The sequence below is a fragment of the Salmo salar genome, chromosome 15 (genome assembly GCF_965601325.2).
Source record: "Salmo salar chromosome 15, fSalSal1, whole genome shotgun sequence".
Lineage (NCBI taxonomy): Eukaryota > Metazoa > Chordata > Actinopteri > Salmoniformes > Salmonidae > Salmo > Salmo salar.
The window spans coordinates 76,753,481-76,767,664 of NC_138305.1; the positions used below are offsets into that span (position 1 = coordinate 76,753,481).

Consider the following 14,184-nt stretch of genomic DNA (forward strand, 5'->3'; position numbering starts at 1 on the left):
TGCTGCTAGTGGAACATCACATGGGGGTAAATCCTAACTTTCACAAGTCAAATTTTTGTCTTAAACTTAGTCATGCATTGATGTCAATGGGAGACTAAGATACATTTTACGTAAGTGGATGTTAGGATTCGCCCCATACATTTCAACTTTTAGTGGAATAACCCTTTAAGCTACAAGTCTGAACTCCACAGGTTGAAGCTGTAGGCTGGTTTCAACCCAAAATGCATGGTAGTCCACAGTGCTTTTTGTGGATGATGTGGAGTGAGGGAATTGGGAACGTGGTGTAGTCAGTCGATGAACTCTGACGTGGAGACAATGCCTTCTGTAATCGCAGGGAGCCTGGAGGCTTAATGAATAATCACATTTGGATGTAAGCTTTGCATTAATTAGTCCCGATTTTAGAAATGCAAATCGTTATTAGTATTATAATGATATTTGAGGGTGGTGCGGCATGAAGAGCCATTGGCGCATCTGTTTCCTCTCTTGAATTCCGTTCCATTTCCATGTTTTTGCGGTATGTGAGCTGATATTTCCATGTTAATTGACAAGCACTGAATATGTACGCCGTCTCTCCACGGACATCAGAACAGAGCTGTACAGCTGAGAGGAGTAAAAGTGAAAGGATGCTGAAAGGAGGTCAAAGAGAAGCTCTCGGAGGGAGTTTGGCTGCAGGCACGCCGATGGAAATAAGGTTCAGATTAGAAGACTAGAGAGAGAGGGGAGGAGATGGGGATTGCGTCAGGATTGCCAAGCCGGCTGGAATCTGTGGAATCACACAATTCTGCAGTCTGTTTTTGCGCTCCTCTCCTCCCCCCAGCCCCAAGCGTAAGCTTCAACCAAAAACTGCATGAGCACGACACTGCTGTTTTCTTCTCAGAGTGCCTTATGAAGTTGAAACTGGTGGAATGTGATTTCAAATGAAATATGTGCACTATACCCGACCAATGATGTGCTTTCTGTTTTCTACACCAAAGTATTTTCATGCGGCGTATCTAGTTTGGCCTTTGATCTTGTGGTGAATGCTACTCATGCTTGCCCTCTGGGACTTTGCATTTGACAGACCTGGTTACTGGAAAATAAAGCACAGAGAAGAGAACCCACCAGCTTTGCCTCTCACTCTCTCTCTCTCTCTCACTCTGATCTGAAGAATCCTCCTCAGTAGGGTTTCGCCACCAAACTGATTTCTTGGGTACATTTTTCAAAGCATGACTTTAGTTCCAGTTTGCCACCCGATCCCCATGGAGGCTGTTCATGCAACTGTGAAGACATGCTGTGGCGTTTTGGATTTAGCTTCTTGCCCTCAACCACTTCACATCATCATTTTAGTGGAGTTACCAACTTACATTTCTAGAAGAATCATAAAGAAGATGGAGGATGTGTCATAGGCCATAGATGTCCCTGTTTGATAAATGACCGTTTTGTTGACATCTGTGTCTTGTTTGTGTTCCAGCACTGTATGCTGCTGGGAGGGAAGAAGAGCACAGATGTTCCCCTGGAGGGGTACCTGCTATCGCCCATTCAGAGGATCTGCAAGTACCCCCTTCTCCTGAAGGTAAGGCCCTTGGACCCAAGGAGAATGACGCGCGCGCGAGCGCGCACACACACACACACACACACACACACACACACACACACACACACACACACACACACACACACACACACACACACACGAACATAAACACACATTCCAACCTTGTCCGAGCCACTCCTATCACGTATGATCTTTTATTCTCCACCCCACGTCCAATTTCTCAACTTCTCCGCAAAATTGGATCCGCACCCTCCGTCCCACCACTTCATCCTCACTATCCTATGTCTGACCTCCACGCTCCCCCCTCCATCCTAACATTCCCCCAGTGCTCTGTTCATCCATCATCCCGCAGTCTTAACTGACCTCTCCACTTCTAAATGCAACTCCATCCACCGTTGACTCTTTGCAGAATACTGTCGAGATGATTCCTAATAATGAGCATGGTGCTTATCACCCAACGCACCAGGGCTGTTCTCTGAAACATTATCAATGGCTGTTTATATCCTGTAGTTCTACTGAAGATGCCTTGACTTTGGCTTTAACCCGTTAATGACCTGACCAAGTGACCACTCTACTCGCCTGTCCCCCCCCCCCACCAGGAGCTGCTGAAGCGGACGCCGAAGAAGCACGCCGACTACCCTGCGGTGGAGGAGGCCCTGCAGGCCATGAAGGCAGTGTGCTCCAACATCAACGAAACCAAGAGGCAGATGGAGAAACTGGAGGCCCTGGAGCAGCTGCAGTCGCACATCGAGGGCTGGGAGGTGAGGGATTCTATTCTATTCCACGCTAGACCATGGCTAGGATGCACCCTATAGGTCACCGTGGAGGGAGGGAGGGAGGGAGGGAGGGAGGGAGGGAGGGGGGGAGAGGAGGAGGGGGGGAAAGTACTAAAAGGTGAAAAGGGGGGGAGAGACTTGTGCGTTTAAAGATGAGAGTCGAGACAGAAGGGTGGGGGGTCAGGGAGAGAGGAGGGAGGGAAGGAAGGGGTGCTAGAAAGATGAGAGAAGTGTGCGATAAAGGTGAGAGGATGGAGAGGGGTGGGAGGTGAGAAGAAAGATTGAGAGAGAAGTAAGATAAAAAGAGAGAGGAACAGTTATCCTTTATATAGAAATGGTTTGAATGACAGGAAAGAGATGGAAAAGGGAAGCTCAGAGTTTTTAGATTTGTCAATGGTTTTCAAACACACACACACACACACTCTGTCCTCCTCATTGACTCAGTCACTGCTGTGGCGAAAAAGCTTAGGCCAGTTTTCGAGAGTCCACCAAATACTGAGCACCACTTCATTTTCTGTGATAGCAAAACGCTCCTCTAGCTTCCCCTAGATTACCAGTGTGCACAGGGCACAGACAGGGCTTGGGAGCGGAGCGGAGTGCCCGGTGCGTTTTTCACGCCTCCCTCACCCTCCACAACAGAGCCCTTGTCCCCTGACTCTCCTCGAGCCCCCTGGGCCCCAGAGAGGACAATCTGCCCGCTCAGGAGCCATGGGAAGGCCAAAGGGCACCCTGCCCAATCGGCAGAGCTCGATGAGGCAGGGCCTAGTCTCACGCGGGGCCCTTTGAGGAAAAAGAGAGAGGGCCTCACAATGGCATCCTACACACACACACACACACACACACTCAAAGCCTGCCAAGATTTGCCTCGCTCTGATGAAATATGCCACCGTTTCACCCCCGCGATTGTCCTCTGTCAAAAATGTGACAAAACAAGAGGCTGTTGTGTGTTTAATAAGGATAAACAATGTGGAAAAAGAAATTCACCATGTCGTCGCAGTTCCTTCCACAGATCAATCAGACTTGTCTTGATATAGGATTGTTATTGGCATTTTTGTTAAATAACTCTCATTTGATTCTAGCCACTGATGTGGGGGCAGTTGGACATCTGTTTTTGGGATTTGTTCTCTGATTCACTTTGCGTTGACCCCTAGATGTCAAAACATGTCTGAGAGTGAACGAGTACATAGTCTCTGTCTACTCACTCCGTATCACAGTCCATCCTCATGAAAGGCAATACCCCTCTCTCTCCCTACCTACTTCCCTCTCTTTAGCCCATTATTCCTACTCTCTCCACTCCTCCACTCTCCAGTGTAATCACCTCTCCACTCTCCAGTGTAATCACCTCTCCACTCTCCAGTGTAATCACCTCTCCACTCTCCAGTGTAATCACCTCTCCAGTGTAATCACCTCTCCAGTGTAATCACCTCTCCAGTGTAATCACCTCTCCAGTGTAATCACCTCTCCAGTGTAATCACCTCTCCAGTGTAATCACCTCTCCAGTGTAATCACCTCTCCACTCTCCAGTGTAATCACCTCTCCACTCCTCCACTCTCCAGTGTAATCACCTCTCCAGTGTAATCACCTCTCCAGTGTAATCACCTCTCCAGTGTAATCACTTCTCCAGTGTAATCACCTCTCCAGTGTAATCACCTCTCCACTCTCCAGTGTAATCACCTCTCCACTCCTCCACTTTCCAGTGTAATCACCTCTCCACTCCTAATGGGGAGGTAGTAGTGCAGAATCAGGGCCCAGACGCATTAGCATTGCTCTGATAGACAGACAGCCCTCCTGCTTCCACCATCCCTCTCTCTGTCATCCTCTATCCATTCCTCCATCCCGCCTTCCTGCACAGTTAAACATGGAATTTGATCGATTGGGTGAAATGTAAAACCGTCTGCTAGGCCGGTTGGAATGCACCTGACCTACAAGAGTGAGGATAATCCTATTTTGGGGGGGAGCTATGCACGTCTGTCAGAGATGTAGTGGCCAGAGGAATCAATTATGGATTGTGGTGGGGGTCTGGTTTTGGGCGGCTACAGTGGTTTGCTCTCAATGACATCAAAGAGACCGTTACATTTGGTAAAGTCCAACCATAAAAGAGGGGTTGGTGTCTCTGTACCAGAAATGGGGGTGGGGCAGGAGATCCAGAGTCCACACATGGGCACGCTTAGTTCCGGTTGATTTAGATCGGTGCGTTCCATTGAACAATGATGTTTTGTTATGGCTACGTGTATGGCACGAATGTATCCATGCACATGCGCTCTATATTACCAATCATTACTTTACGAGGCAGTCCTAAATGAGTACGTGTGTGGTTAATTTCATTGGTGTAGGTATGATTGAATTCCTGTCTGAAATGGCACCCTATTCCCTATATAGTGCACTACCTGTTGATCAGAGGCCAAAGGGGAGGTTCCATATGGCTCTGGTCTAAAGTAGTGCACTATATATGTAATGATGCCATTTCTGAAACACCCCCATACATAATTAACGTCACAGCTAGAATCCCATAGGTCAACCTTAAGGATCCCTTTAGCCTTCTGGTTTACAGTGAGCTAATGTAAAACCCTGAAAATACTGCTTTAAAATGACTTCATCTAATGACTAAATAGTGACTAAGTCGTGGCCTAGTATCGTTGAAAGGTTTTAATTGGCTCTCGTCCAGTGCGGTGTGAGTTCACGCCCATGCATACCTGATGACGTCAACCAGCAATATGTACCCCCCCCCCCCCCCCCCCCAAAAAAAAACGGAAAACCTAATGAATTATGAAACGACTTGAATCTTTCAATTAAGAACTTGCGTCAGATCGCATATATAAAAGGAACAGTGTTTGTGTGCATGCGCATACATGCGACTACATACATTTTGTTTAAGAATCTGTGGTTTTCATCCCATGGCTGCAGAGGAGACAGAGTCCGCGGAGTGCACGGTTAACTCACGTTTTACTATCAAGGTTTGAGCAACACTTCACATGAAGTACCCTGCCACTAAACTGTCATATCAGCATCTTTTCACCGGTCATAACACGAGTCCCAACACTGCCATGACATTACATATCAGGGAAACATTGGGAAATAACTGGAATACTTCACATGTTACGTCTCAGCTCAACGTACGAGTGGTATGTGGCTTGCAGGGGTAAAATAAGCAGGCTTTGTCTAAGTCTGACCAGATGTCCCTTTGGGACCCAGAGCTGGCACTATTTAAACAAAATCTTGTTTCCTCCCCATTTAGACTAGTTTCCTCCAGTTCAGTTCAGTTCGGGGGCCAGTTGGAAACTTGTCTAACCACTGTGGGATGAAGAACAGTGCACAGCTGACTTTTGTCTTGTGTTAAGGGTCATTGGCAAAGTTCAGGGAAGGACTGTTGTATACACTATTGTTCTGTTGTAAAGCAGTAGGAGTGAGGGTGTCGTCTGTTGTTCATTCCATCCTATTAGCACAATGAAACTTTTAGTTTAGTATAAACCAAATCCACTGTTATCTGATGTGTGAATTCTCACAGCTGCATTTTGTTGTTTGACTGGGGTTGTGCACTCTGAAGGTAAACACATGCTGTGTAAAAGAGAATCATTGTTATGGACACACGTACACACACAAAGAACCCCTCACACACACACACACACACACACACACACACACACACACACACACACACACACACACACACACACACACACACACGTAGAGTTGAGAGATGACAACAGGCACCAGCGGTTAATTGTGGCGTCCTCTCTTGACTGTCCCCAGGGCACCAATCTGACTGACATCTGCACCGAGCTGCTGCTCCACGGTAACCTGCTCAAGATCTCAGCCGGCAACATCCAGGAGAGAGTCTTCTTCCTGTTCGACAACCTCTTGGTCTACTGCAAGAGGAAGTCCAGGTGAGAACGAGGGAGGGAGGAGATGTTGTGAGGGGGTGACTGAGAGGAGAGCGAGATGGTGGAGAGGTAAGTGCCTCATGAAGGTGACAGGAAATGAGCACAACGTGTGTTCATTCAGTGGCAGAAAGAAGCCAGACATGGAAAAACCGAGTGACTCCCCAAATCCTGTTTGTGTAGTGTGTACCAAGCTCATTTTATATACCAACAAAACAAGTCCACCTAACGTTGTGTGTGTGCACGTGCTTCAGGACTGTGAAGTTTTTCAAATGTATTTATATATATTTTTAGCAACTTTTTTTTTGTCTATGCAGAAAAAGAACACTTTCACAATTTTCTGTTCAATTTCCTAGGGTTTCTGGGAAGAAGTCCACCAAGAGGACCAAGTCCATCAACGGTCCCCTGTACCTGTTCCGAGGAAGAATCAACACCGAGGTGATGGAGGTGGAAAACGTCGAGGATGGAACAGGTTTGTGCCAGTCCCACCAGTCTTCATATACTGTACAGTGCTGTGAAAAAGTATTTGTCCCCTTTCTGTCGTCCAGGTCCTGAGGCAGCAAAGCATCCCCAAACCATCACACTACCACCACCATGCTTGACCGTTTTAAGGTTCTTACTGTTGAATGCAATGTTTGGTTTTTGCCAGGCATAATGGGACCCATGTCGTCTTTGTAAACTCACGTTCCCTTTATCTAATATTAAATTTTGGTTGAAGATCTGATAACATTCACTATTAAAAATGTGCAAAAATAGAGAGAATCAGAAAGAGGGCAAATACTTTTTCACTACACTGTAGGAACATCACCCCTCCATTTATTCATTCATTCAGTCATCCCTTGCTCTAATCATTCATCCATGTTTAGGCATTTATCACATTTGTCCTCCATCAGTTGATCATTTCATTTTCTTTCTATTTATTTGGGATTAACTCACTACAGGTCTGGCTGATGTGAAATCATAAACAAATTACACAAATCTATTCTATCTATGCTACAGTGTTACTTAGGATTCATACAGACCAATAGTATTAGTTTCATTTGAACTCTAACCACGAAAACAAGATAATGAATTCACTGATGGAGTAGGTGATACAAATCTGAGTGCTTACAGTTTGGGTGTAACTATAAAATCTTGCATAGGTTTCTCACACCTTGAATGAGTAACGGTAGATGGGGAGGTTACATGAATTTGACGAGTGCTTGCTCGCAGTGATAATGTCTTGCATTGGTTCAGACAGGATGCACAACCTGCGTTTCTCACCTTTAAACTTCTGTGATAGCTGCTGCTGCAGGAACTGGAACTTACCAACTTACCACACTGTTCTGCTCATTTTGCTCTAGTGATTTATTGCACTATAGCCTGGTTTTGCAAGACCTGGGTTAAAGTAGTATTTGAAATGTTTTAAATATTTTAGCTTTGCTTGACTGAGTTTACCTGGCACGTAGAAACAATAAAATTGTCCCAAAACTGCCAACCCCACATATCTTGCATTCCAGGCAGGCTCAAGCAAATATTCAAAGTAATTGAAAGATTTCAAGTACTATTTGAACCCAGGTCTGATTTGTTTTCTCATGTAGCTCTTGCTTTAGGGCCTTAGGGGTAGAAATGCACTTCTTCCTCTCACATGCCTCCTTTCTGTGCCCTGGGGCTGTTGCCTATCGCCTGGTACGTTCAGAGGTAACCACAAAGAAAAATATGTTCTCTCTCTCTCTCTGTGTTTCTCAGAGAGACAATATAACCTAATAGTGAGACTAAGGTCATGTGCCATTTTTACAATGCCAGTTGTATGTGTCTAACTTGGATGTGTCTAAGGGTATTAATGTGTTGATTTGTAGCATTGTAGAAGCCCTGAAATATCTGTGCTTTTTATACCGTTCAGTTGACAATTTTAAAGCAGGGCTCTCCAACCCTGTTCCTGGAGAACTACCCTCCTGTAGGTTTTAACTCCAACACCAGTTGTAACTAACCTGATTTCAGTTTATCAACCAGCTAATTATTAGATCAGCTGTGCTAGATTAGGGCTGGAGTGAGAACCTACTGGAGGGTAGCTCTCCAGGAACAGGGTTGGAGTTAAAACCTACAGGAGGGTAGCTCTCCAGGAACAGGGTTGGAGTTAAAACCTACAGGAGGGTAGCTCTCCAGGAACAGGGTTGGAGTGAGAACCTACAGGAGGGTAGCTCTTCAGGAACAGGGTTGGAGTGAGAACCTACTGGGCGGTAGCTCTCCAGGAACAGGGTTGGAGTGAGAATCTACTGGGCGGTAGCTATCCAGGAACAGGGTTGGAGAGAGAACCTACTGGGCGGTAGCTCTCCAGGAACAGGGTTGGAGAGAGAACCTACTGGGCGGTAGCTCTCCAGGAACAGGGTTGGAGAGAGAACCTACTGGGCGGTAGCTCTCCAGGAACAGGGTTGGAGTGAGAACCTACTGGGCGGTAGCTCTCCAGGAACAGGGTTGGAGAGAGAACCTACTGGGCGGTAGCTCTCCAGGAACAGGGTTGGAGAGAGAACCTACTGGGCGGTAGCTCTCCAGGAACAGGGTTGGAGAGCCCTGCTTTAAAGTAATATGTTTAGAGTAATAAGGATATTGAGTGAATCCGTTAGAATGAGATTTGTAGTTTGTGTCTTGTCGGGCCTGTGTTTTTCCACTGAAGAGTACAACCTTGAAATGTACTGACGGTAGGTTTCCCATTCACACGAAGAACAATTCAAAGAGGGTTTTGGCGTGAACGCATTTATCACACTCATTTAGATGAATGCAACAACATTACCCTCCTCCCAGGTCCCACTATTGTTTGATACACGTACACCTCAACACCATTAGCCCTTTTTTATGCTCCCATCCCCCCCCCCCCCCCCCCCCCCCCCCCCCCCTCGGGGACAGGGGGTTTCACATCTATTTATATGACCTTTTAACATTACACTAATGTACTTCCATTACCCCCAGTCCATTCATTATGCATTACAGTCACCTAGAGCCAAAGAGCTGGTCAAATTGGAATGGAGCTGAGAGGAGAGGGAGACAAGGAGAGGGAAGCGAGACGGACCTTTCTGTCGAGTCAGCGGAAAGATGTCTTACTAGTCAGTTATTGTTTGTTATTTTAATTAGCAGTACTTACAGTCTGATGGCTATTTGAACTCTGAGGTATTTCAAGGACAAGTGAAGCTTGAGAGTGTTGTGGCTGGGCTGTATTACCCTCCCTGTTACTTCTGAGGTCAACACGAGTTCATGAACACTGCATGTTTTATCCCCAAGACAAGCTAGTACAGTATTAATATCAATGTCCGTCAACAGCATTGAGGTTAAATGTAATAAAGGTTATTTCTCGAAGAGGAGTCACATGTCGGGTGTGTACCATGGTCCGTTTAATTGTTTTTTACCTCTTGTTTTAGCCGACTACCACAGCAACAACTACACGGTGACCAACGGCTGGAAGATCCACAACACGGCCAAGAACAAGTGGTTTGTCTGCATGGCCAAGAACTCGGAGGACAAGCAGAAGTGGCTCGACGCCATCTTGAGGGAACGAGAGCAGAGAGAGAGTGAGTTTGTCCTCGCTTTTGGAGTCCTGCTCCCCCCCCTCCTTTGAGAATGTGAGGCTATCATGTTTTCCGATTGTGCTGTACTGTCTGACCTCATAGACTTGTACAGTACCTCAACAACGCTATGCTATGGTGAGCTAACACAATTAAGGTTCAGATAAATAAATGGTTAGCTTTGCAAGAGGTTACAAATGGAGTCCCTCTGTTGTGAGAGATCATGCAGTATGCATGCAAATGAATGTCTCACTAGGACGGTTGTGGTATGCTTATGGTATGTGGATTATGGTATGACTTACTGCTCATTTTGTCTCTCTCTGGCTTTTGTTTCATAAATACATAAAGACAGTGGCATAAGGACCTAGAACTTTAATACCAAATGAATGCAGAAGACCAGTCTGGAGGTTAACATGCGAAAGAAAGAGCCAGCCGCCTCTTACCATGCAGTACGAGACCCGTGTTTGCTAATCAACACTCCCGAGAGGAGAACACACTCTATCCAACAGTTCATTCACAAACAAGCACAAGATGCGCTAAAAACAGAATCTTCGATTCCAGCAAGAGCCTGAAATAGAGCAGCCAGTAGCAGCTTGCCAGAAACAGCAGCCCACTGGAGAGTATTGCAACACAGTACCGGTCACGGGTTGTTGTCAGTCTGTGACAGCACTCTGCTCTCTCTCTCTGTTTTGTCTAGCCATCTATACCGTGGCATGAAAATGAGGCTCGTAACACACTTTGTATGCCGTTTCGCGACTTGGTGTGGAGTGATTGCAGACGTTTGGCATGAATTGGCAGCTTGGGAGCAGTTTTCCAGAACTGTGTAATTAATAGTGTGTTCAAATCGAGTCACACCCAAAACATCCTGGCACTGGAATAAAATGATCTTTTGGCTCTCTCTAAAAAAAGAATGGCACTAAAATACCTCTTTCTCTAGTTCAAATGTGCTATTTGCGGAAGTGTTTGACTACACATTGAAAACATGTATTTTGAGGAAGATGGATTATTTGTTCAAAACGTCATTGTGAGCTGAGCACTCTTAAACAAGAGGAGTAATGACTGCCTCCAATTTTCTTTCCCCCTCTTTTGACTTCAAGTGTCTCCACATGAGGAGTGAGGACACCTGTTCAGTACTGGCCACCTGTCTTTGTGTTTGCGTGCGCATTGGGGTGTGCTAATAAAGCTTGAAAGGCTTTTACTGACTTCTGTGCCTGTAGGCATGGTGATACCTGATAGCATTGGAGGCAGAAATCACCACTGCTTCCCACCCAAGCTGTAAGTGTATGGGAAGGATTCAACTAAAACAGCTGAGGGTTTTGAACGTTCAACTGTACCTGTGTTCTAGCTGTTTACAACAACTGTAGCTTTAATATTTCAAATGTAGCAAATGAGCCTTCCACATGGACTTGTGCGAGCGGTCACCTGATCCTGTGGCTGAAGTGGAGCTTTGCAGAGTACCAAGGGCCATGTTGGGTATTGGGTTACGGCAGGCGGAAATTGACCCGAGGCTAACAGATGCCAGATCAGTCACAGTGCAGCCAACCCCATACCCTCACCACACCACACCCCAACCCCGCCCCCTCCCTGAACCACCGGCCTGGCCCACATCTGGAAGGCTTGACCACATCCCTTTCATCCCCGTTTCACTATTGATACCTAACCCATTGTTGAATCCCAGTTTCCACCAGCACACCTCTTTTTAAATGTCCCCTGTTTTGCCATGGCACTGGCTTTAGTTGGACATTTTGGTTGTAGCCCCTTTTTAAATACTCCCAAGACAGATCCATTATTATTGCTCTGCCAGCTGGATGGGGCTGGGATCGTCTTATCAGTGTTTTCCTGGAGGCTGAGGGGAAATGAGTGGGCTAACATGTTAGCCTGTTTGCCTGTGCCAGTGAGAGTGGGAAGAGGGGGCCTCTGGACAGGCTCTGACAGCTGGACCAGCAGGCCAGGGCCGGGGGCCCCTTGCACCAGGACCAGACCCCATTCTGTTCAATGACTCTTTGTTTGAATCCACTCCAGCTGCTGTCAAGTGTAATCCAACCCCACCTTCATCAGCGGCACCCAGCTCTGGCACCCCCGCAAATTTTGTTGGAATTGTCTGAGTCCCACGGTTTAGCAGGACCGAGAGACTGACGGTGGAGTTGAGTTAGTCAGAGAGCCTGATGATGGAGCTCCAACGTTCAGAGAGCCCAACAGTGTAGTTTAGCAGCTCACTGAGCCCCACAGTGAAGTTAAGCTGCTCAGAGAGCCCCATGGTGGAGTTACGGTTTAGAAGCTCTATGAGCATGCTGGACCTTCAAAGGGCTCAACATCAACAGACTGTAGTTTTGAATTGTCTGTACATATTTGTCATAATTGAACATATTTCTCACTCAGGGGTGTTGCAGCTTGGTAAACATAACTGCTGCTCTACACTAAAGATAAAGAACTCCGTGGCGTCACAGTACATTAGCAGGCGACACAGTACATTGTTCTAGACCTGGACAGACTAACTTCTGGCTTTCCCTCCCATAGGAGGCGGCAGATGCGAGCTGCCATGCTCCGTTCCTCTCCTACCCCTGTACCGTGTCAGAAACCCCAACGGGACCCTACAGGCAGGGGCATTGTGTCTTCTCACAGCCCCGTGACAGCCTCTTTCCCCCCTGGGGGCTGAAACGCATAGATGTCTGAGGGCTGACTGGAGGAAATTATGGTGTCCCTCAGGGCTCGGTGTTGGGCCCTCCTTTTGTTTTTGCTGGCACTGTGGGACAATAGCTGCTGTTCCCCCCCCATGCCAGCCAGAGTGTCAGACACGGGAATCAGCATGATGTCTTAGGCAGTGAGAGGAATGATCTGTAGTCTTTATCTCTCTCTCTCTCGCACACACACTCATACACATTCTCGGACCACACAGTTTATCGTTACCCCTAGACTCACTGTTGGGTTAGAAATATATTAATAACTGTTTATAGTCAACTCAGGCTTTCGATAATTAACTTCATATGCAAAATGTTTTGGTGTCTGACCCCTTGAGTGTTTGTCTGTTGCAGGTCTGAAGCTGGGAATGGAGCGGGATGCCTATGTGATGATCGCCGAGAAGGGCGAGAAACTCTACCACATGATGATGACCAAGAGCCGCCACCTGATCAAGGACCGGCGCCGGAAGCTGAGCATCGTTCCCAAGTGCTTCATGGGAAAGTGAGTTCTTCCACACTGAACAGTCCATTGCCTTTGTGCAGGCTAAGCTTGAACTCTCAAATGGTACAGTGGTTGGATGACAACAATAGGTGCTCAGTTGAGGGGGTGACCTTTCAACTGTGAACAAGGGTACTTTTAAGACATCTTCGAGGTACAGATACATGAAAACTGTGGGATTTCTCCACTGAACCAAAACTTCTGCTGATAATAGTGATCATATTATATATACATTTCTGTAGGTCTGAGGGAGGTGGATCACAACAGGGATGTTGTGTTGAAAAGGGCTCCATCCACTCTATCTAACCATTCCATGACTAATTTCTGTTGCATATAATTACCGGCCACTGAGAAGTAGAGGAGGAATTGAATGGACAGCAGGGTCCTGGCAGAATGCCTAACCTGGCCCTATCATTACATCTCTCCTGGCCTGCCATAATGATACCTACTGTAATCACCCTTGCATTTGGAACGGCCTAAGTTGTTTCCCTTACACACCGTATCATCAAGCAGGCGCTTCCTGAGTCTGCCGGCCTTTCCTCATCCATGTGTGCTCGTGTACACACACACACACAGACACACACACACTCTTAAGCAAACCCGGTGCAATCATTCACGCCACACACTGCACACCACTCACTAATACAATCAGTTTCCCAACCCCAACTGATGAGTGAGATGACTGGGAGTTGTTTTCCATCCTGTGTTGGGAGCCAAGAACTTGTTGTCGGAGGCGACTGTTTTCAACCAACACATATAGGGCTTCCTTAAGGAAGAGACCTTCCCTTTAACTGCTAGTGCATCATTAGACAGACCCTTCAACAGCGAGCCGCTGGACTAAGCAGCTCTTTTTTTTTGTCCCCCCCCAGTCTTTCAATGCTGTGGATGAACAATGAGGGCCTAGTTTGCCTCCAGTAATGCATTTTCCATTACGCCCCACAGCTCCACACAGTGTTTTGTGAGATTCCGAACAGTTATTAAAATTATTTATTATTTGGCACAATTTCTGGGGGGTGGGTGAATATAAAAAAGAGGGTAAAACCGTGACGGTGATCACTGGGGCTTTATATTATGGAGTGAGTCAGCATCCAAGGGCAATATTTAATGACTTTCTATAGAACTATAAACCGCCATGCAACCTGCAATGAAATGTCAGGGAGGTAAGATTCGATGGGCATTATAGGTGGTGCTGTTTCCATTATGTCTTCAGCTTTCAGTATTATTTGAGAGGACACTGACAACTAGTGTAGGCTCCTGTATTCGATTAGTAAAGGGTTAAAATT

At 46.6% G+C, this 14,184-nt stretch overlaps 1 protein-coding gene across 1 annotated transcript in view; it reads left to right on the forward strand.

The window, feature by feature from the left end:
- The window catches only part of prex1 (phosphatidylinositol-3,4,5-trisphosphate-dependent Rac exchange factor 1), a 108,217-nt gene that overhangs the window by 29,749 nt on the left and 64,284 nt on the right, over positions 1 to 14,184 (forward strand). Inside the window, exons 5-10 of the mRNA XM_045696038.2 lie at positions 1,451 to 1,552; positions 2,134 to 2,295; positions 6,061 to 6,194; positions 6,545 to 6,660; positions 9,581 to 9,730; positions 12,757 to 12,904. Coding sequence (XP_045551994.1) covers positions 1,451 to 1,552; positions 2,134 to 2,295; positions 6,061 to 6,194; positions 6,545 to 6,660; positions 9,581 to 9,730; positions 12,757 to 12,904 — 812 coding nt within the window. The remainder of the gene's footprint in view (positions 1 to 1,450; positions 1,553 to 2,133; positions 2,296 to 6,060; positions 6,195 to 6,544; positions 6,661 to 9,580; positions 9,731 to 12,756; positions 12,905 to 14,184) is intronic.